This window comes from Seriola dumerili, unplaced genomic scaffold, assembly GCF_002260705.1.
Source record: "Seriola dumerili isolate Sdu_G_001 unplaced genomic scaffold, Sdu_1.0 BDQW01001845.1, whole genome shotgun sequence".
Lineage (NCBI taxonomy): Eukaryota > Metazoa > Chordata > Actinopteri > Carangiformes > Carangidae > Seriola > Seriola dumerili.
The window spans coordinates 1,030,234-1,055,567 of NW_019176100.1; the positions used below are offsets into that span (position 1 = coordinate 1,030,234).

Below are 25,334 nucleotides of genomic sequence, written 5' to 3' on the forward strand. Positions count from 1 at the left end.
GACTGTTAGTTGTAACAATATTTTTGCTGTTGTATCAGTACTTTTACATGGCCATCTGAGTACTTCCCCCACCACTGCAAATCAAGATGACATAATGATGACTGCAGAGGGAGTTAACACTTGTCTCAGGACACTGCACCTCATCAGATGATCACCGAGCCAAAACGTCCTTTACAGGGCAGAACGGGTAAAGTTTGTGCCTGGACTCTGTTTGGTCTCATTCCAGTGATGACAGAAGTGCACCACAGAGACCCAGTGAGATTTCACTGTGTGGTGACACTATGCAAAGCTCCCAGCCCAACCACAGGCACAGACCGGAGCACTTCTTAAATATCACATGATGAAATGTGAGGAAAACTGCAGATACACAAGATCCTGATGGTGGAGCCGGACTCCACAGACTGCAGTGACAGCAGTCTACCTCTCCCTCTCAGCCCCTCCATCTGTGAAGCAACAGGCCTGTGACAGACTTGAGGGCCGAGTCTCAAATTCTGCACTAAAGTGAACAGAATTACTGTAATGCTGACATAAACTCAGCTACAACCATTTCAGGAGCGGTACAAACATACAAATGTCTCTTATATAGAAAAGACAAAACGTCTAAACAGCAGGTCAACTAATGAGAAACCATTTTGATCATTTTTAATAGTTTTTCATGTAAAAACAGGCAAATATTCTCTAGTTCCGCCTCAGATTTTGCTGCTTTCCTTTGTGTAATCATTGCAAGTAGAAAATATCTTTGAGTTTTGGTCTGTTTGTTGGATAAAACAAGGAATTTGACGATTGCAGCTTTGGGTTTTAGGGAAATTATACTGGACATTTTTCACTGCTTTCTATTTCATAAACAAAACAATTAATCGGTTCATCGAGCAAATAATCACCTGATTAATCTATAATGAAAAATGGTGTGTTAAGATCATGGTGGACAACGTTCTTAGGTTATTACATAAATTGCTGTGTTGTGAAACTGTCCCTTTACATTAGAGCTGAGATGATAAATCAATTAACCAATTAGTGGATCAACATAAAATTATTTGGCAACTACTTTGATTTTTGTGTCACTTTTCTTTGTTTCCTTGTTCTTCGATAATAATAAACTGAATATCTTTGGGTTTTGAGCTGGTTGATCGGACAAAACAAGACATTTGAAGGCATTATCTTGAACTGTGATGGACATTTTTCACCATTTTCAAGAGTCAAACGATTAGTCAATTATTTGTTTAGCGAAGCTGATAATGAAAATAATCCTTAGATTCGATCCTAAATCCTGGAGTTCCTTTCATTCCTGGTTGTTCAGCTGAGTGAAAAAAATAAATGAGGGATCCCATTCTCCACTCAACTGCAAACACTGAATACTAACAGCACTGATGTTTCAATGACCTTTGACCTTTTACAGCAGATGGAAAAACATCAACAAAAGGAAGGTCTGAACTCTACATCATGTAAAGTGCATGCAGGTTGAATGTGATCTAATAACCGGGTAGCATGAGTGACAAACACATTACAGCATATGTTTTCCCGCCATATATAGAAACCATGTATTTCTTAGCTCAGGTAAACAAGACGGTGTACGTTCGTTTACATCTTTGATTATTTTTTTTTAGTCCCTCCATTTTGAAGTTGTTTTGACTGAGCTTCTCTGAACTGAAATAACCGTGCTCAGCGTACACATAAACACTGCAAGCCTATACTTCAACAAGTCACCGCAGCCTATACTTCAGCTCAAACCTATACATCAACGTCCCCACTGCACTGATATGTATGAAGTGAGACGGGCTGTTCCATGTCCACGTCATGTTTTAGGACGAAACCTTCAATATTCAAGAGGCAGCAGTCCTGGAGGACGGAGACAGAGAGCAGTTCTTGGCCTCTTTGGTGCCACAGTTAAAGTAAAATTTCAGAAATTCTCATGAATAAGCAGTCAGGCCTCTAATACTGACCACAAAGCTAGAATCTTGTCTTACATCCAGGAAATCTTATTATGAAATGCTGTTTTTAGCCATGCTGGAAAGATGGCTCTGAGGGAGGATCAGCGGAAATATTTCAACAACTATTTCATTTTATTTGTACAAACATTCACGTTCCCCAGAGGATGAATCCCAACAACTCCGGTGATCCCTGAGTTTTCCTCTTGTGCCACTGTCAGGTTCACGTTTGTGGTTTTGAGTAAAATATCTCAACAACCACTGGATGGACCGCAACGAAATGTGGTACAGACATTCATGATCCCCTGAGGGACGGACTGGAAAATCTTTGGTGATCCTGTGGCTTTTCATTTAGCATCATCATCATCACCAGCATGATCTCTTTTACAGAGAGAACCAAAGAGTCATATGGCCACATAACAACAAAACAGGACCTGAGATACATGACTGATAAAAGTCTATTTAGAAACAATGAGTGTGTCCATTGGTTGATCAAACAATTAATAAACGTCTGAGCCATTTTTCAAGCAAAAATATCAAAACATCCCGAGTTTCTGTTTCTTAATTTTGAGGATTTGCTGTTTTTCTTTGACTTGAATGTGAAAGTAAATCAATAATTAAGGAGATTTTGAAACATCAGCATTGGGTTCTTCACTACTCTCTGGTCTTTTATAGAACAAACAGTTAATTGAGAAAATAATCAGCTGACGAATCGATAGAGAACGTAAATGTTAGTTGCTGCAGTAACACCTGTGAATGATACAAATGCTGCCATCATCGTATCTTTGTGATGAAAGGACACAAGTTGATGCTTCTGACTGCTCTGAATTACAAACCAATGTCAATTAAAACTGTGATAAATGAAATCTGAAACATGTACTGTGTCGTTTCAATATGACGGTTTTAGCTTCAGGCCCCAGGCTCAACTGTTTATAACATGAGAGTGGGTTTGTTTAGGGGGAAAGTCACACTTTTTTCATGGCTGGACATTTCTTTGTATCTCAGACACAGTGTCATGTTGGTTTAATACTGCTATGCTCTTATTATTGTATTAAAACGATTATAATACGCTCCGTTTTAGTGCCCTGTAGATTGTTTTTTTTGGTTTGTCTTAGCACCAGTTACTGTCTGCACACAGGATGTATTTGTGCTTTCTGACCCGAGTGCAGTTCAATGAAAGCTGCTGCTTCTCTGCATGAAACTCACTTCACACCAGAGGAGCTGGTCTTCCTCTGTGGGTTTAAAAAGCTCATGGAGGATGTTGAATTGGTTTCAATATGGTGCCTACTGTCTCTGCTTTGTTTAGTGAAGATCTACTTCGCCTGGACACTGTAAAACACTTCCTTTTTTTTTTTTTTTTACTGATATGTTCTCATTTTGACTTGTATTGACCTCTAAGTTCACACATCAGTCTGCTTCAGCATTTTAAACAGCAAAATTTTCATTTTACTTTATCCATTAATCAGTAAAAGTCTTTAATTTTTATGTGTAAGGGCCTTGACTGTGACTTTCCTACTTTCAATTAGAAGCTCTGTTGAATTTTAAAGCCAATTAAACCTCTGATGGCAACCATAGCAACAATTAATGACCACTTATGAAGGAATAAATACTCTTTAAACCTCTGCAGCGGTCGTTAAAACTGCAAAAAAAAAAGCATTTGCATTTTTTTCTGTCTCTTTAATGTTTGATTTTTGAGTTGGTGCATGACATTAACAAGCAGAAACAAGCACTTTTAGACTATTGTTTGGGCTGTGACTAATGGCTCTTCATTATCGATAAAGATTTTTCCATGATTTACTGATAGAAGCTTGGACCATAAAACAGAAAATGGTGAAAAATGTTCATTTTTGAATTGCTTTTTTGTCCAAAACACCAAAATATTCAGTCTACTATCATGTAAGATGAAAAAAGAAGCTAATTATAATAATTATTATATTTAAGACGCTAGAAACATCAAATTATTGAGATTTTTAGTTTAAAAATTACTTAAAAGCCGACTAATCGACTAATTTCTGCAGCTCTAGACACTTTTGTTATTGTTTGGCATTAAATCGCCTGCAGCCGAGAGTATATTTGGAGCAGCAGCAGCAGCACACTTTAGTTATTTCTTTGGTGAAAAGCTTGGTCCGGCTCGCAGCTCAATAACATCACCACAACCTACAATATTGGCTTCAACCTGGGGAATAAAGAAGCCCTCAAGTCTAAACTCAAGAAGCTGCAGTATTTTCTCTTGTAAGAAAAAAATATGGCTTCCTTTATCTGTGCACTGATTAACAGTGAGGGTTTGTTGTGGAGGGTCCACACAGCAAATGTGTGCCAATTCATTTCCTCCAGGTCTGCTGTGAGAAAACCTCCCTACTCTGGTACAGCCCACACGTGGGGAGATTACATCTTTTATTTATCACTTCTTGGCTCTTATTTTTCCAGCAAATTCCAGGCTGGGGTGCAATCAGCCAAGAAACCCTCCCTGTGTGTGTGTGTGTGTGTGTGTGTGCGCGCACCACTGTTATTCCTCTTTGTGAGCATGCATATCAAGAGCCACCACCCCCCCTCACTGTGTGGAATAACAACCCAGATTCAGTTTCTTCCCTATAGAAACATTTCCAAATATGTGGGAATATGTAGGCCTCTCGCTTTGGCAGGACAGAGGTTTAGTGTGTGTTGTGTGTGTGTGTGTGTGTATTCCCTGCGAGCCCTTCAGTGAGTACACAAAGCCCACATGAACCTCCTGCATTTAAAAGTGAGAGGGGTGGAAAAGGGGGACGGCTCATGCAGAAACTCAAGTGTTCAGATTGCATTACAATTCAAATTAACCATGCAGAGTAATGGGATTACAGTCCTCTCCGGGAAGGTGTCCCGAGGCTGCTGAACTCACAGGTGACAGAATGCAACACAATCAAAGTCTCCCAGCTGACCGTGCAATGAAGGCTGTAAACCCGATGACTGTCTTCATTAAAGTGAGCTATCTCTCCAATTCAGCACCACGTCTGCTTCTCTCTCTTCTTCGTCTTCGCCCCCCCCCACCCCCCAATTATTGATACACGCACAAAAAAAAAAACCCTGAACCAATTGGCTGTAGACTGGTGTGAATCGTGGCCCATTTAAAAGAATCGTTGTGGCTCAATACGCTTCCTCCTTCCAAATCTCCTCTACTTAACAAGGGAGTGAAAAGCTGCTTTTGTTTGCCTTCCTTTTGGAAGCAACAGGAAGCTTGAAAGACACAAATGAACATGAAAATAGGAACAAAGTGCCGAGCTCACAATAGGAATGCTGGGTATTTGATATGTGTGCTGGGTGATTAAAATCTCAAAGAGGGCTGCGCTCTTTCTAGCACGTAAAAATAGGAAGGAAAAGCAACTAAATGACATAAATTCAAATGTTGCAGAGTCACTGATCCACGTTGCTGGTGGAGAAAAGTTGTCATGCACGAGCGACTGTCAACTTGGCGCACAGGTGTCTGTTCCTGTTTCACTCACAGTGGGTTAATAAACAAGCAGATACGGTAAGTCTGCTGGTCTGTTCTCATTTTTGCCCTCAGAAAAAGCACGTTCACTTCTGTATTGGTTTTGCTGCACTAAAAACACACTGTCACTCCACTAGATCTAAATATACAACAATATACCCCCCCCCCCCCCCCCCGCCCCCCCCCCCCCCCCCCCCCCCCCCAGGTGGATCACATTTTATAGCTTCTCTTTGCACAACAGTAAAGCACATTGCATCTGCTGATCTCACACACACAATTATTACTCATCAGCATCTCAACTGTGCCACGCTGAACAACTCATTCAGATGTAATGTGTGTCAGTTGAGACCCAACCCAGCACTGAGCACTTCCCTTATTACTCAATAGTTCTATGCAATCATTTCAAACAGATTTTAAAGCTCCTGAATGTGTTAAATGTGAACAAATCTAGCAAGAAATTGTGAGATTAAATTTAAAAAAGAGCTTTAATGTCTCTAAAATGGTTATTTTAAGCTAATTAAACTCAATCAATGAAGTCGTTTTAGGTGATTTCTGATGCTATAGCAGTCTGACCTGACCCCACACCAACTGAGAAAATCTTTTGGGCTTTTGTGTCACATTGACATAACTATATTTTACATTATTGCCTCTAAACCAGCAGTAGAAAGTAGATATGGGTATTTATCTTTATTCTGTTAACGTTTCTCAGCGGAGTCTGGTGGGGTTGAGATGTGGGGAATCCAGTTTTTGTTAAAGCCACAGCTTGATTTTCGCCGCAATTAGTGGATTTTGAGGCTTTGTAGTTGCCTTGCATTTCACATTCAAACTGCCCCCGAGCAAAACAGGATTTAAATGCCCCAGTCACACATTCCCATTCATGCACCCAACAGATTTAAAGCCCCATTGTAGCCTCTCTGTGTGTCTGTCGCCTGACCGCTTCACCCTTTGTTGTCAAAAGCCTGTCACATTATCTTCCTACGTTATTCTACAAAAATATATTTAATACAGGCCGTGTTGTTGCTTTCTGGGTGATTAACCGGTGGTATTTGTTCTCGGTATGCCCGGTCCCATCACATCACTCACCGACTTGCAGTACGTTGTCCACGCAGCCGCTCTCCAGCAGACCGATGCCCCGTCGGAATGGCAGCCGCGTGTCGTCGCCGCTCTCCGCGCTACTCCCGATCTCCTCCCCGCCTGTGTTGAACGACGAGTACATACAGATCTCCCGTTCGCTCCTCGGGAAAGACCAGTACACGATCCGTCTCTGAACGGGCTCCGGGATCCGCTCGAAACGCTCCTCTACCCTTTGAAACGGCCACTTCTCCGCGACTTTCCTCGCCGCGATGTCCAGGAGAGACTCCGGGCTCTGGGTTTTGCTCGACTCGCCCTGGGTGGCTGCCGAGCCGCCGCACGGCGCCCACACGGCCCGCTGGCCTTGCCTACATGTTGCATTGTAGCCCGGTCTACAGCAGAGCCGCTTGGCTGGGGGCTGCTGTACGCGCTCCGCCATGATAGCTCCGCTTTAACGGCGACGGAGGAAGTCAACGCACCATATGAACGGGATAGGGAAGGGAAAACGGTTACTCACGGCTTGATTGTTGGCCGTGTATGACCAAATCATCCTTTTATGGGAACATGGAGGCAGGGCTTCTCCGAGCTTGTCAAACCCCTTTGTTGACAAATTAAGAGAAGGCGGGGTCTGTCCGGTTAGCTCCGCGAGGGCGGAATTCCCGTACGGCCGTCCGTCCTTTGTGAGCCACTTGAGACCCGAATAAAAAGCTTTTAAAAACGGGAGCTCTCTTAACTAACGACTCTGCTTCCAGGCGGTGGTTTTTACTTTCTTACCAGTGGGTGTTAACAAATATTACAGGTGGAGAGACGGGCCTTTGTCCGGTGGTGAAGTGGTGAAGCCGGGCTGAACGCTGGGTGCCTGTGGGCGGTGATTGGCCTGTCAACACCGGAGCCTCGTGGTTTTGGGGGAGGGGGAAGTGAACGCAGCACCGCCCCGTGTGACGTTTATGGTCCGCTGGAATGTGGGGCGTTTAAAGATAACACAGCACATTGTCGAGAATGACAGAGAACCACTATGTATATGAGAATGAGTAGATTTACAGGAAAGCTACAGTGGAAAGATATGAAAATGTCGCCCATACATCAAAGAGGGGGTCTACTTATGTACTTAAACATGAGAAAAATAATGCAGTATACAAAGGTTACCGACTGGGCAAATCAGGCAACTGCCCAGGGTGGTTATTAATCCCAAATGTCATGGAAATTTGCCCCAAATTTGTTTTTGTTGGTATATTTTTGTGTCAATGTGTGAATCATTACTTCATAGAGTTACTGTAAGGCTGCAAGCATGACTTATTTTTCATTATCAATACATCTGATAGTTATTTTCATTATTAATTAATTGATTGTTCAGTGTATAAAATGACCATGGTGGAAAATGACCTCATTATTCCCTGAAGTCCAAGCGAACACATATTCAGTTTACTAGCAAATATTCACATTCAAGAAGCTGGGTTCAGTCATTTTTTAAATATATTTTTGCTTCAAACTATTACTACTATTATTATTATTATTTTGTCAACCGACTAATCAATTAATCAACTTTTCATTTCATGTTTAGTGTACTGGTTAGTTTCTGGGTACCTGGGGGTTTAATAAACTGACATGTACAGTGGTGGTCACATCAAATTTTTGACCCTGGGCTCCTCTGGGAGATTAATCCAGCCATGCAGAGGAGGATAGTACAAGGACATTGAGGTGCTTGATTTGATCAGTTTTATGCTACTTTATATGTCCACTCATTAAAGAGGCAAATATTTTACTTTTTACACCTCTTCATTTGTCTGACAGCTTTAGTTACTTTCTCCACACATTGTTAAATAAAAAAGAAACATTTCCCCTCTAAACCTTTCTCATAGTTTCATTTAAATAACTGCTTGAGACCCAAAGAGGTAAAATTATCGAATGTTTTTTCAGTACATAATACTTTTGCAGTTTTCCTCACTTTTACTATGTAAAACTTTCAAATTAGGACTTTTTCATATAATGGAGTATTTTTAGATTAATATATTGGCTTTTACTTCTTCTAAAGATCATTACTGGTGATGTAAAACACATTAGTGGAAGAAGTATGGCGAATGTGTCATAACTTCCATCTCCACTGGCTCCAGCTGCTCAGAGCCAAGAAACAGTCCGATACATAATGACCCCTGACAAAGGTAATTTCTACAGTTTGGTTTTTGCATAGAAAGGAAAAGAGCACATTATGACGTGTTAATTTGCTTTAGAGACACCAGTAGGTGGATTTTGTTACCTGTAGACGGAGCCATTTGCCAATATCCAGTCTTTATGCTACGCTAAGCTAACCGTTGTATTTATCGTACAGAGATGTGTGGTATCAGACAATTCAAGCCATAACTTCTGAAAAGGACTTCTGATTGTTTCTGTGACCCTCAACATCACTCACCTGAGGCCAGCTGTTCACTAACACAGTTCACTATGGACAATGGGCACGTTGTGTTTTTGCCCAGTTGCCCCCGGGGGCTCAACTGCTGGATTTCTGTGTTATCAGCTGGTTAATGGTGTTCACCTGGACTCCCAGGTCTAAACCAGTCCCCAAATAGATGGGTGCAGTGGAAACAATGGACTCAGTATGAAAATGTTTTTGCACAGTTTTTCTCTGCTTGAACTGCTGCGAAAACAGTTTGTACTAACGTTTGAAGGGCAATATTGTCACAGTGACACAGAAAAGTCTTTATATGCTGCCAACCAGTCACTGGTGGAAATAGTACATTCATGTTCATTTCTATGCTACTTCAAACTTTTACTCCACTATATTTATTTGACAGCTTTAGTTACTTTGCAGATGATTTAAATCATTAATACAAAATATGATCAACATATAAATGATGTCACAAGAATATTCATTAAGATACTAACAGTTACAATTAGCCCCACCCTTACCAGCTACAACATTAAAGCAATTCTTACACTTAACTGTATCATAAGTTATAATACAAAAATATAACATATATTGTTTTGGAAAAGGCCATTCTTCATAATGAGTACTTTAACTTTAGGTACTCTGAAGATATTTTGATGCTCATATTATTACTTTTACTTCAGTAAAAGGTCTGGGAGTTGGGTGGTGATTCTCTGTGGGTTCTTCCACATTGCATGAAGCTGGTTGAATTAGTGTTAATATTAGAAATATTGATTAATGGAGATTTAAGAGAAGAGGAGCTAATCTGGTCTCACTTGTGTTTCATAACCTGAGGGAAAATTAATAGCTAAAAGTAAAATGCAGAGGGCTGTGGCGTGTTTGGTCTGATCAGGGGCATAATTAAGGAGACCCTGAATGATTCAGGAGCCCCCTGAGCTGGACGGGGACCTGAGACTTGCCTACATATTTATTGTGTCAAAGCTGCTGTGGAGTTGTTCTCAGGAGTCTCAGAATTTCTTGCCATGCCTCGGAGGTTTGGAGCCTCTCCTCTCATGAGAAACTGCAGCATCACTCCTTTCAGAAAATCCCCCAAAAAACAACATATGTTGACGTTCAAAGAGGCCGTGGGAATTATGACTCTTGTCCGTCAGAAGGGAAAGAAGGAAGCAGTGTTATGTTCTTAACCAAGTTATTATTTTTCCCCAAGCCTAACAAAATTGATTTTCTGCACTGTAAAAAAAAACCACTATGCAAATAAGGATAATAAGTGGTTAAGAAATGCAAATTTTCAGCATTTAAAGTCTTAAACTGACACAACTGGCCAGTCTTAATGTTGAGTAAAGACTCGTCTTTTTCTTTTATTTATTTAAGTTTCTCAACTTTTTTGAAAGGTGCCTTGACCAAACCTCTGCCATATGTAAAATTCTGTATTATTATTACCAAATACATTTGGAAGGCTAGACAGAATGTCACTTACAAACAACGTATTACGTTTGCCTTTTAATTTGCAGGACGTGGAGAGAGGTTATTACAGCTAGAATACAAACTAGAGTACAATCATTTTTTCCCATACAGAGCTCAAGAATGTGGTCTGATGTCTCCTTTTGATCAGCACCGGGGGAACATTTCAGACCTGATTTTAAACAGTCTTATTCATGCATAAACACGCTGTTTGTCAATGTAATGAGCTTATCTGTCTCTTTTTCTTCCCATTATTTTCCAGTTACAGTACCACCTGCTGCTCCTGCAGGCCAGTGTTATCAGCAGCCTCATTTCAGCACACTCGCTCCATGCTGTGTAAATGATTTAAGCCCCCGGTTGAAAATCTTTACTATTGTCTCATTTTACCCTGCAGACAGCGCAGCAGAAGCAAAGTAATGACTGAGCCTATTCACTCAGTATGGTGGTAACAGTAGGTGGGCCGAGAGAGGAAGACATCGACTAACACTCGACACACTGTCTCGAATAAGATAGAGCCACCTTCTAACAACGGAGCCTGTGTTCATTTTCTTAGGCATTTTAGTTTCACTTTCACTGTATTGAATTTAAATTTAAAATGCTTATTATGGTAATAAGGTTCTTATCTTCTTTTCCACTGAGAGTACATACAGTACATTTCATCAGAACTCATTTAATATACCATGATGCTGTCTCTAGGCTGGCTCTGTGAGTCTGCCAGTTGGTCCACCATCACAAAAATCCCAGAAGATGAACCCCCATGACTCTAGAGATCCCCTTAAGCTTTCATCAACTGCTGCTATGATGTGGTTTCAAGTGAAATGTCACAACTTTTGAATGGATTGTCACCAAATTTATTATAAACATACATGTCTTGAACACTCTGGAGTAATGTGGACACCAGGTGTAAACGTAGCAAAACAGCTGCATTTTAAAACTGAAATGTAGCAGTGTGAACATAGTCTGAAGGAAGAAGGGACTAGTTCTTTTCTCTTTGACTGGTAATTAACATTATTCATAATGTTGAGCATTATGAAAATACAATGCAAACTTTGATGTTCATATACAAGCTGCAGTTTAGGAAAACACATCAGTTTTGCAGCAGGTCGACAGATCACCTGTAGGCCTTTCAGCTGCAGTCTTGCATAAATTTGATCTTCTTTTGTTATTGTTGTTTTCCATCCACATGTTTTTGAATGTGTAAAAACTGTCGAAACTGAAGTGAAACAAAAAACATGTAGAGCTAAAGAAAGGAAATCCTTTAAAAACAATTCATTTACATTTGACATATATATATATAACAATACATTTAAAGCTCTTTCACACTGTTCTTTGCATTGTACTTGAAATATTTTTATGACCGTATCTGTGCAAAATAAATTACTTTCCCGTCTACTTCAGCTGTAGTTTATGTTTAATGCTAATTAGAAAATGTTAGCATGCTAACACCCTTTGCTAAAATGGTGGAAAATTGGGGGTTTTTTTTAGCTTCTTGTGAAATCTTCATGTACACACTGAGCTCAGACAGAAATAAATGTATGGTAAGTGCATACTCAGCTTATCTCTGAATATCTAAAGCTCATTAACATACTTTTTCTGTCTTTTGTCCACAATACATGACTATAAATCTTACAGCATCTGAGCTAAACCTTCAATTTCAACTTTTGCATTATGGATTTTGTAATTTTTTTTTTTTTTTTTGTGTTTGTTGTTCTGAATAAAGCCCAAACAGCATTTCTTGCAACAAAGTGCATCATATGTTATATGCAATTCAGTTATTCGGGCATAAAGAACGCTTTAGGACTCCCATTAACATGATTTCTATGGATGGACTCTCTTCGCTCTGCTAAGATGGCTAGTGCGGCTGATAATGACACTCGAGGCTCACTCCTGGGGATAATCAGACGCACACATGCACATGCACAACACAAACCATACTATCCTTTCACACTGGACTCATTTGCATTCTCATCAGTATGCATGAAATTTGTCACTGAACTTTAATACCCTAACTGCTGCATAATACACTTTAATGAGCATAAAAGTGAGCATGACAATTAAAACTCGCATTAATCACTAAACGCTGAGGGGTGGGGATGTGGGGATGAGATGAGAGAGGGAGGGATGGTGTGGGAGGATACTGAGGACTGGGGGATAAAGAGCACTCCAGAGAGGATGGGAGGGAGGGGGGGATTGAAGTGAAAAACGAAGAAAGGATGGAGCAAATGGATGGTAAAGAGCATAAAAAAGGAGGAGAAAGAAAGAAAGAAAGAAAGAAAGAAAGAAAGAAAGAAAGAAAGAAAGAAAAAGAAAGAAAGAAAAAAGTGTGTTGAGGAGCTGGCAGTTGAATGATGTGTTTTTATCTCAGAAGTGTGTGGACAAGCAATTCCCTGTGCTTCCTGTTAGCGCTCCTTTTTAATTCTACTTTTTCCTTTATTCCTCACTTTCTCCCTTTGTTCCTCTTCCTCTTTGAAAGCTGACAGGAAGTATCATTCACAAAAGAGGTTCCCTACCACTGAAAACCAGGCAGGTTTTTGCACCTTTACCACCTTCCCCCCGCCGTGCTCCTTCCCTTCTCTGACACAGATGATGATTTCGGGTGGGGGGGGTGGGTGGGGGGGGGGGGGGGTTATGAAAATATTCAGATGAAAGAAAGAAAACACTCGTATGATCTCATTTGGGTTTCTCATGTTTCTGCCCCCCCCCCCAAAAAAAAAAAAAAAAAAAAACGACACTGACAGGCTCGGTTGTAAATTTTATTCTCCTCTTTGGTCGTGTTGCATGTTGATTCCAGATTTTCGCTGCCAAGATAAGCAGTGCCGCCGGGCATGCATGAAATCTTACTGTCACAGCAAGTCGTGCCGATGTCTGGTTGTGCAAACACAACAAAGAAAGACCATGAACAAGTGCTCACAAACACGTGCACACAGAAAACAAGAGGTGGAAAATATCTGAGTACATTTACTCAAGCACTGAACTTAAGCACTTTTTACTCCACTACATTTATTTGACCGTAGTTATATTAGTTTGCTTGTTAGATTTCAGATTTTACATTAAAAAAATACACATATACAACGCATTGTTAAACATTAAACAGGCGGTGTCCAACAAGCTTTTTGGTTTGTGATCTTAAGCGTGATACAGATGAATGTTAGAATCGCCCTGAATTTCTGTGCAGTTAATGTGCAGTTTGAAGTCATGATGCACGATCAGTTGCCTGACTGATCAATGATCTGGCTCTTGGACGATCAGTTGGGGTTTCCAGCAGGTCAGACATTTTGGTCGGCTGTGTTGCAGTTCAAGCTTCATGGTCTGATTTCGCACATTGCTGCTGTCAAAACATCATTTTAACATTTTAACATGTGAGTCTATGGGAATTGACTCACTGTTGGAGCCAGACTCTGGTGGTCATTAGAGGAACTGCAGGTTTTGGTTCTTCAGTGTTGGCTTTTCTTTTTTTTCATCCTCGGAGGTTGCCGCTTGGTTATAAACTGTAATGAGGTTGTTTTGATTTTTCTGGAGTAGTAATTTACCTGATGTGGCTACAGCATTCGTGACTTTGCAGCAGAAGAGACAGCATATTATGTAGCCTACAGCCTCCAGATTTCCTGACCAGCAGTTTCACCTCTAGACTTCTCACATTTCACACGTCTAAAGAGATAAAATGATCCAACATTTCACAAAAAAAATAAGAAATTGAGAAAAGTGAAAAAATTAATAAACATTTCTTTATCAGAACTTTGTTTTCTCTTCTTCCTTCTCCCGTCAATCATCTCATGACCCCTCAGACGGCCTGACTCTTCTAAAGGTTGTTTTCTTTTCCTAAAGTAAACGACCTGAATACTTCGTCCACCGCTGCAGAAAAAACAGGAATACAAACACAGATATTACACAATATTAAATAATCAACACATGCAGTCGACACACTGACCTGAGCATGAATTATTTGCTGCCTAAATTGTTGTATAATTTATTGTATCCTAAAACATGTTAATTACACCAGTTAGATATCAAGCTGTCCTAGAATTAACACCAGCGCCGACACACACACATATAGTGTATGTAGGCTTCACACACACACACACACACACACACACACACACACACACACACACACACACACACACACACACACTACAATCTAATCATCATTTCTGGTGCAACGTTGACACATTTCTTACAGTGTTTGACCCTCTTTGTCCTTCCTTTAGCTGTGTGTGTGTGTGTGTGTGTGTGTGTGTGTGTGTGTGTGAGGAGGAGGCATAATAAAATCTCCATCTGCATTTACATAAATCAGAGAGGCAGGTTTGTTGTCACCCAATTGAAGGGCCTGAGAGCAAGGCCCCGGGGCCCGCAGGGATTATAAGACATGCAGGCCAGAGGTGTGTGTGTGTGTGTGTGTGTGTGTGTGTGTGTGTGTGTGTGTGTGTGTGTGTGTGTGCATGTGTGTGTACATGCACCTATAGTATAACACATTTTTTGTCACGGTACCCACAAGTCATCATCGGTGCTGCAGACACTCAATGTTTAAAACATATTTTCTTACATTTTTTCATCTGTCTGTGTCTGTGTCTCCGTCCACCTTCTGTTATGCTGATCTCTCTCTCTCTCTCTCTCTCTCTCTCTCTCTCTCTCTCTCTCTCTCTCTCTCTGTCGCTCTGTCGCTCTTGTTTATTCACCTCCAGTCATAAATCTCTGTCCTCCCTTCCCTAATATCTTGGGGAAAATACACTGTAAAAAACTAAAAGGTTGAGGAAACTCAAAATTCCAAGGCATGAGGGAAATTTTGAGTTTAACTAAATATCTTAAGATCATGACCAGATGTTTTTGTATGGGTATTTTGAGAGTTTGATACAAGTCAAGTTCACACTGGTACGTACTGCCTCCAGGAAATAGCCTCAAGTCCAACACAGAAAAAAGCTTCACCCTTTCCTGCTTATTTGGCTTTTATATGTTACCAAACTGACTGCCAGCCATATAAATTATAGCATTACAACCTTAAATTCGTACACACTTGTAACACTCAACTCAGCTCGACTCTGCTGCTGCTGATAACAGCTCTCCTGCAGACGATCGGTATGCTGCTCTCGGTACAGTTGCATGCGTAGTATCAGAGGGTTGAAACAAATGACCTATATGGTTGTTCAGGTTGGAGGAGTCGTCGTGATACTGTGATGTTAATCTTGCCAGCTGACAGTTAACTCGTGATGGACGAACTTTCAGGAGACCCAGATGTTTTACCCAGATGTTTAACACTGTGTACTGCCACCCAGTTCTGTGAGTTAACATCCATTCAGGGCGTATTTAAACTTCAGGACACTCTCCAGAGGACCGCGGCACCTTGGACACAAAACCCTAAACAATGAATCACATTCACCGCAGTTATGTTGCTGTATTTCATGCAACACCTGTTCTCATGGGAAGATCCTGAAGGGCTCCAGTCTACTGACTGTTCACTCCCCTCAACTGACCCGAGGCAAGCTTTATCATATCTTTACGACCTTGGTTGCTGTGGCAACTGCAACTGGGTACTGGGCCAGCTTGCCTCTACTGGCATCTTCACACTATCATCGAGACGGACAATGAAATCCTGCTTTTAGGATTTACTTCTAAGTGAACTTTTATATGTATGTCGTTAATTAAATATTAACGTATATGGCAGCAACATGTGATTACATATATGGCAACATCAGTCTTGATATAGGGACATATATGGTCATATATTACATTTCTGTGTGGGTTTATCCAATCACCAACTTTTTTTTGCGATAATCTGACTTTTTGCATTTGCGTTTTCATTTCTGTACGGTGGCCCTGAGAGCTCAACACACTGCAGCACACTGTATATTTGGTTGTGTTGTGAGTATCTGCAGTGCATGTGTTGTCGAATTGATGAAGATGTTTTCTGAATTGTTTTCTGTTTAGTCTGTTTGCATGTGTTTTCTTAAGGTGCAGTGTGTTGGGCTCTCAGGGCCACCGTACTCCTGGCTTTTCAATGCACAAATTTAAAGTGTTCGTAAAAACAAGTGGATGGAGGTCTTTGTCACTTGAATGTAAACACTGCTTGTTGTTTTGGGGCATTTGCTGAAGTGACTTATGAACCACAACATAAAAGTTGCAATTATTTATTCAGAATTCAAAGTATTAAAATTTAACCTGGTGATGGCGCTATAGATGAAAAGTGTTTAAGTGCAAATATGCAAATGTGAAGCACAGTACAAAGGATTCACACTGAAATACATTTATAAATAATGCATGCACACCATATTCTAATACTGTAGTATATAAATTTTTATTATTTTTATATTAACATAAAAGTATCAACACTCAAAATTCAAAATCTGAACATACATAGTTTGTGTGATTTTCCTCATAGTTAATCAATGCAAGTTCGAGCAGACATTGAATTTAGCTGTAATCTTTAATAATTCATGATATAATGCTAATATAACTCTATTAATATGATATTAATGCAAACTGTGAACCAGACATGATTTTAAAAATGAGCTTAATTATTTATCCCATGAAGCCAGTAAATAAATGTTTTAATAATCTGTTGGCTTTCAAATACTATTAATGTAACACTGATAAAAGATGCTACTTGACTTAGTTTTACTCGTATTTGAACTTGTTGTTTTTAATATATTACCCAGCTTGTATCTCATATTATCCATCTACTTGTTTTTCATATTTTTAATGCTGACCAAACTGACACACTGGTTCACTGGGAAATTATACATATATTACATTAAATATAAGACTGTCCATCAAACATTTTATAATACAGGCAGATATTTACAGTAATTTCAATGTAGCGATTCATCAAGTGTGTTCTATGTAGAGGAAATGAGAAACAGATAACTGTAAATACTGGGTACCTACTGGTTACAGTAATGAGTAACAAATCCTGTCTTACAAATCAGTTCTATGCTCATAACACATTAATGCATGAGTAATAATCTAACATACAACAGCACAGGGGACATTTTTCTGCATAATGGGCACTTAACTTTCTTTCACTTACGACCAATGATCAGGGATAAAATGACACAAAATTAAAAAGGTGGACAGTGCAAGACCCAGTATATTTTGTAGGAAAAGTATTATGTTCAAGGCACCATTTTGTTTTCACCAGGACGTGGTTTGGGTGGAAGCTGAACACACCCTGATACACACACACACACACATCTGGGTGAAACAGGGGCATATGAGAAGATGGAGATGGAGGGAGGAGGAAAAAAAACTGACCCAGAACCTGTGGGCATGTCACAGAGCAATTTAAATTAATTTGAGACTCAAATACGTCTCTGAGCCCATCATTTAACTCTCATCATCATTTATGTTCTTTTCAATTACACGAAAGAGTTTTAAACTGTTATTAAACCGCAACCTCTTCTCTGAAAAGTTAATCAGAAAGTTTCAAAAAGAGTTTTTCTGATACGTTTTTTTTTTTTTTTTTTTAAATTGTCTCGCCTCAGTGTGAAGAAAGGACCCCTGAAGATTTCACCCCGGTCCTCAGAGGCCCTTCTTACACCCACCACAGCCAAAGACAGCGTGGGCGTTTTTAAATGCCCCGTCTGATCTGATCCAGTGGGTTTGCAGTTGGTGAAATTGATCCCTGTGGTGGATACACTGACAGGCCTGAGGAGCCAGTGTTCAAATGAATTAGGAAGAGGAGAAGAAGACGGCGAGGGCTTTCTGTTTGTTCTCCCTCTAAATAATACAGCACAATGACAGCCAGCAAACAAAAGCATTTGTGTAGCGTGGCGCGATACCAGGGATAGGATATAACACAGAGGAATGCTTAAATTACAGATGAGAATAGACACATCTTTTTTCTCATGTTGTGTTGTGTGTTAGATTTTAATGGGAGGGAAACCAGCAGGGGCGGAGACAACAAGGGCTATATGACCAGTAAAGGCACTGGAAACCTGGGAGCACTGGGCTCTGCTCCCAGATGGACACAACTTATTGTTTTTTTAATATTTGCAAATGTAGGATATCTTCCTTCTCTTTTTTTTTTTGCGCTTAATTGCATTGCTCCAAGGTGAGAAAAAAAACAAATGGCAGCCATGTGATTGTATCTAAATTCCCTGAATGTGATTAAACATAAATGTGTGGGGAGATTTAGCCCTGAATAATTGACAATACCGTATTATATTGCTGTAGGAATTATTCTGCCTTAAAATGCTCATTTCACGATGCATGTGTTTTTTAACATTCATGCATCTGAGGAGTAATTGAAGGGCCTGCGCGCTGCTGAATATTTCATCTCCCTCCACCTCCTTTTTTTCCAAATTTTCACAGGCTGAACGATGGCTTTTGCACCCAAAAAAAGAAGGGTATGAATTTTTCAGGCATTTTAAATAATTAAGACCAAAGTGTTTGGGGCGGCAAAGCCCTGATAAACTAATCTGAGATGGAGGAGAGAGGGAGAGAGAAAAGGTCTGAGAGGGACATTAGAAATTTATTATTTTATCAGCAGCTATTTATTATTAACATAGAGAGATCCCATTAGCATTCATAGACAAAGGGACTCCAGGGAGGATGCCCTGTGGATTTCAAGGTGATACATTAAAAACGGAGAAGTTAAAGGAGGGGGGAAAGTATCTGCTCCGGCCCCTGATCTGCACGTTAGCCAACATCTTTCAGTCAGCGCCGTCAGAGGGATTTCTCGAGGTGGATTTCGTGAGCGGATGGCAGATTTAGGACGTGAAAATTAATCACTCTGACTTCACAAAGTCACGTACTGAATACTTGATGTTAGAGTCTCACAAGAAATGCAGTTTCGGGGATGAAGCTACAAACAGAGGACACTGAGGTCAGTGTTTGTTATGGGAATTTAGGAGTTTGGGAGCATCTTGGGAGAGGTTTTACGTTTGTATGGGCTATAATTTAAAGCTGCTCTACTTTGGTCCAGACTGAAACATCTCAACAACTATTGGATGGATTAATATGAAATTTTGTACAGACTGTGATGATCTCCTGACTTTTCCTCTAGCACCACCATGACATTGATATTTGTGGATGTGAGTGAAATATCTCAACAACTATCAGATGGATTCATGTAAAATTTAGTTAACATTCATATTATCATCCGGATGATTTATAATAACTTTGGTAATCCCTGAACTGAAATAACTGCAAAACTAATGACATTCCCATCAGTTCTACAGATCATTTTTAGCATCTTTCAGCTCCTTGTTTTGGTTTTACGGCTTGCATCTTCTATGTTTTGATTCATTCTGCAGCAGGCGGCTCTTTCCCACAGAAAAGATCTGATAATCAGAGACGTTTCTCCGCAGACAACCAGCAGCATCAGTCTTTTCAGCAAAAGCCCAAAAACATCATGTTTACATTGTACTGACAAATCCCTCTAGTGGCTGAAGAAACTATTACAGGACCAACTGGAGACATTAACACTGGAGATGAATCTGTTCATTTCCCAATTTCCACCAACAGTCAGTGCTGTTTTTATTTACTACAAATAAATTATAATGTTGCTCTATGACTATGTGTAAATATGGAAATGTGCAAACAAATTCACCATAATTATCTTTTAAAAAGCATATGTCAAAGCAGATTTTATAAAATTACACATAATTGGGTATTTGCCTGATTCCAGTATAAATTCAATATAGTTTAATTTTAGAGATTAAGATTGAGATTTACTGTTTCCTAATCAACTGTTTATTCCTGGGTTTAACAACGAAGGCATAAATATTTCATAAATTATACAAAAATGAAAACTAGATTTTTCTGTGGTGGTGGCGGTGTAGGATGATGTTTGGGGGGGTAGTTGTACCCTTGACCTCAGTAGTTTAGCTACAGCCCTGTACGGTAAATGAAGTACATTCACACACCTGAAGAGAAACCTGTCAAGTCAAGCGTGACCAGACAGAGAGATGTGTAAGACAAAAAAAAAATCCAATATCTCTCTGTCTGCTTGATGTAAGAGAGCACCTGCATTGATGGGTGAAGGCATCGACCCCCTCCTTTCTGAAATCCTACAAGAGAAAGAGAGAGAGAGAGAGCGAAACCCACCCCCATCTCAGCCACATGGCCTTTATGAAAATATCCTAAATTCAATCAAGGATCTGCAAGTTTCATGAGCTGACCGTCCTCCTCCTGAATTTCTTAACATGGTGTCAAAACAATCGCGACGGTGACATGTGACACTCTGAAGCGCTGAATCAGAAAATCAGCTATTCCAGACTGAAACTGCCTTCACTCTGTTATTAATCTGTTCTTATCTCACACCCTCACAGCCTCATATGGTAACCTCTACTTCTCGCTTCGTGTCCAGCCCCAAAAATCTCATTATACTTGAAATTTGAGGGGAAAATGTAACACCACGGGATTGAATATTACCATGTGATACTTGGAGGGAAATGAAACAAGCAAGGCAAGGATGATGCCAGTAGCTCTGTGCAGCACAGGCATTGTGTTGCTTTGAGCTAAATGCTAACGGCAGCATGCTACGCTCACAATGACAAAGCTAACAGGCTAATGGTTAGCAAGTAAAGTACAGCACAGACTAATGGTAGTTTTGCAGGTACTGTATTTGATCATCAATTATTGGTTGGAGAAAGTGCTAGATGCAAAGTTAAAGAACTTCATCATCATTTTGTGCCAAACCATCTGGTAGATTTTGAGATATTATCTGGTAAGACACTGAGTTTGCGCACAATCCTGGTAATTTATACAAACAATGTATTTCTACAGTTTATGTCAAGATTGCGGTGAGAAAAGATAAAAACTCTTGCCACTGTGATAGTTTTTAAATTTTGTCGTTGAGTCTGTGCAGCATTTTTGCACCTGATAAGCCTTTAATAGATCAATCTGTTACTGCATCTCGACTACTCGGATCATATTTCATGTCTCATCAGTGTAAGGGCTGCCATTTTTCAAAAGGTCAAGCTTCAACAAATTCAAACCAATGTTAATGCTTAATGCAACCAGTACAGTATCAGGCCGTTACAGGAGATTGTACAAATGACATTGCTCCACTCGCTTCTGGCGACTCAGCAATTGAGTTGAGTGAATTTTTATTTATTAGCTTAGTATACTGATAGGCCAATAAAGCAGTCATAGGTCACTCTGATAGCACCCTATCCTGGACCAGAAGGGAAACTACTTAAAAAGGTCTGTTGCGATCATAGACTGGAAATTTTAAATTCAAAATTTTGTCCTGATATTGCCACTAAAAGAAAAATCAGAGGATCAGCAAAGCTATTAATATCCATCATGCAGGGAATGTGACTGTTTGTACAAAATTTAAGGGCAATTCATCCAATAGTTGTTGAGATATTTTACTTAAAACCACTAATGGTGGCATTAGAGAAGAAGTCAGGGGATCACCATAGTCAGATTCATCCTCTGGCGACCATGATCGCTTTTTATAAAAATTTTGTACCAATGCTTCTCGTAGCTGTTGAGTTGTTTCACACAATAAATGAAAACATCGACCTGCAAGTGGCGCTAGAGGAAAAGACATGGGATCAGCTAAATCACCAGCATTAATCCTCTGGGAACCATGAATGTTTGCACCAAATTTCATGGCAATCCAGTTGCTAAGATATTTCATGTCTTTGTAGTTTGCAGAGCGGCACCTCTCAGCCAAGAGAGACGAAAACAGAAAGAGAAATGCTAAATCTATATCTGGAAAAATAGAAAGAAACTGAATTAGATAGGCAAATGTTCCTGTTACTGTGACGATGTGTATGTTCGTCATTGGACGGAATATAGACAAGATTAAATGAGGGCATTGGATTTCATGAAAATCACCATTTGCAATTATAATTTTGAGGAAACACGTTCACGACACATTAAAGGATTTACTTAAGCTCTTCTCTGCGTGTTCAAAGAATCCATTTTCTTTTCAAAAAAAGAAAATCTGTAGACTCCCTCCTTTGACCTGTGCAGAGGATGCTGGGATATACGCCTGGAGTGGTGGAGCTCCTCTGTGACCAAATGCTCATCTCTTCTCTCATCCAAAAGAACCCATTAATATTTCAAATTAATGCAAATAACCTTAAATGATGAATAATTGCCCCATATCAAAATTCAATTACTGTTAAACACTGACGAATCACTGATTGAAAATTATGAATAATTTCTTTGACAGAGTAAGTCTCACAAAAAAAAAAAGAAAACGTGGCTTTCTCAACGAGAAGGACTGAGCAGTAAAATGTGAGAACAAAAGGACGATTTCGCAATAAAAGCACCTGTACCTTTGCATGCTATATGTGTCATATAGGGTTATTATTGTTCCAATATTCTTTACAAACATTGTAAAACAGTATCTCAATTTGTATAGGTGTACTCATTTGTGAATGTATATGCTATATGCTGCAAAGATTCATACATGTGTAAAAATATAAAATATTCACTCAATAATCTGAATGTAAATGCCTTTTTATTATGAGTGAACACTGTAATAATATTGCTGCAATAATACCCCTCCAGTATTAGCAATCCATCGTGCAATATTAAATGTCTTTCATAAGATAGAGGATCATTTTGTAGTTTTAATACAAAAGTCAAACTTAAACTTTTTAATGTTTTTTGAGCAAAAAGAAATGCGTTTACATCTAATACCTCGTAAAAAGACCATGTGGAGTCTGTGCGGTATGGAGGTTTATACATAAAGTAAGATAAATTCAATAAAATACTCTTTTATTGTATACAGTGTATAATGTTTAGTTGAAACATCGTCATGTTCATGCAGAATTAAAGAAGAATTACATATCTGATTTATATTGAAGGGTTATATCAAGGTACTATTAATATTAAAAACGTGGAAAAACACTTTATTAGATTATTATTATGATTATTATTATTAAAATTATTTATTTATTTATTTATTCATTCATTCATTCATTCATTGAACTTGGCTGGTTAACTAAACTAGATAACTAGTTGGATAACTAAACTAAATACTTATTTTTTTTAACCTAGAATAATATTCCTTTATTTTTGGTTCTTAAATTTACTCATATACTATTATTTATGGTTTTCCTTTTTTTATTTTATTTTCTTATTTTTTTATTTTTATGTTCCGTATCTTCTAATTTACATTCTGTATTTATGGACTGATATCAATATTTTATATTCATGGTATATTTCTTTATGTGATTTTCTTCTCCACATATTTATTTTTCATTCTAATGTGTTGCATCAATTTTTTATATATTTTCCACGAGTGTACATATGTATGTGTGTGTGGGTGGGTCAACACACAAGGCCAATAGCACTAGAATATATTGAATTATCTTTATCTAACGTTGAAACTACATACAGATACATTTAAGGAGAATATTCACAACATTAAGATTTAGTATCTTCCCACTGATTTTTAATATTATGTCCTTTTATTGTCTCACTGCAACTGTGACTATAGACATGCTAAGAGTTTAGGTTACTGTATGTTACACTATGCAACGCTTATAGCTCTCTGGTAACAGAATGAACTTCCCAGCACCCCTCTGTTCTTTCCATTAGCATGGAAGACACACGCTTGAAAAGCAATGCTGCCTTGTGCCTGTGGATACAGTGGCTTATACAGTGTGTGTTGTAGCGCGGCTGTTGGGTTCATATTTATGTGCAAAGTTGAAACCCTGTCTACTTTCACAACTCGGCACACCTGGGCTGCGTGACGTAAAGTTTTTCTTTTCCATTAAGTTTTCTTTACTGGCACAAAGAATACATAGATGCAGTGTTGATGAAAAAGGAAATAGGAAGTATTCTTTTACATTTTGTCTTCAGCTGTACTTTGATTTTAATGGAACAAACCAAAAGAAATGTTAGAAACTAGCAAACTGGACGGTAAAATGTCAATATTTCTGTGGGAGTTTTGCATTAAATTTGAGGCCAAAGTCCATAAGAGTGCTTTTCTCTTTCAACAGATTTCCCCCTCCGGACTGAAATATGAGAACATGCTGATATTATTCATCTTCCTCCACGCTGCAGTTTCTTGGAAAGAGCTGATGTAACTGCTCAGTCAGTAGGTGCATGTCATGTTTTTGCCCTGACTGTGAAAAAGAGTTTCCTCTCGGGGACATTACTCACACAAAACAGTAACCACAAGGCCGAAGCTGCAGTCCATCCCTCACGCGTGATACGACAGCGCCATCTTCAGGCAGTGCATCCGCAGAAAAGGTTCACGTGCATCAGTCCAACACCTTAATGAAACAATATTCGTCATGGCTTCAAGGTGTTTCTATTATTTCACCATTTACATCAGTGAAAGTAGGGCAAACAACAGAAACACCTCTGTATAATGCAATACAACTACACACACTACATCCTCAAATATGATCATACAGTTGAATAAATAAATTAATTAATAAATACTGAACATCATAACCTTCATGAAGGAGGATTTACTGCAGGGCTGTTGTTTTAAACTACATCAGTTTTATTTAGATGTCCCTAATAAACTGACAACTTAGTGTATTTGTAAATTATCAGTCTGCAAAGAGTATGACTGGAATTAATGGGTTGATTTCGGTGCTGTCCTCACCTATGAACTGATACACCTGGCAGCCTAAAGATGCTCTTTAATTTAATAGTTTTATCATATTTTATTATTATTATTATCACCATATAACATGTTTTACCCCTCCCCTCTTAAAATGTAACACGTTCCCTAAGAGACATTATCACTGACTCCCTTTGTTCTTTTACCTGAGAACATTTTAACACTGTAATTCAACTTCTACAAAACAACAACAACAAAACAAAAAGTTTTACACATCTGCAGTATTACCTGTGGGACTGTTCATTGCCACATGATGGAGCCAAAGTGACATCCCGGTGTTGAACTGCAGACGGGTCAGACTGTTTTCTGTGTCAGTAACAGGCCAAGAAATGCCATGCTAAGTGGTGGAAGAAGTACTCAAAACCTTTACTTAAGTAAAACAAAGTAGAAATACTCCATTACAAGTAAAAGTCCTGCATTGAGAATCCTACTGAAGTTGAAGTACAGAAGGATTATGAGTAAAATTTACATAAAAATATCCGCAGCTCTTCA

General features: G+C 39.2%; 1 protein-coding gene across 2 annotated transcripts in view; it reads right to left on the reverse strand.

Moving 5' to 3' along the window:
- LOC111239042 (zinc finger SWIM domain-containing protein 6) overlaps positions 1-6,898 on the reverse strand; it is a 40,951-nt gene extending 34,053 nt beyond the window's left edge. For both annotated transcript variants that reach the window (XM_022768812.1, XM_022768811.1), the window contains exon 1: positions 6,472-6,898. In XM_022768812.1, the coding sequence (XP_022624533.1) occupies positions 6,472-6,898 (427 nt within the window). The remainder of the gene's footprint in view (positions 1-6,471) is intronic.
- Between the last annotated feature and the right edge of the window lie 18,436 nt (positions 6,899-25,334).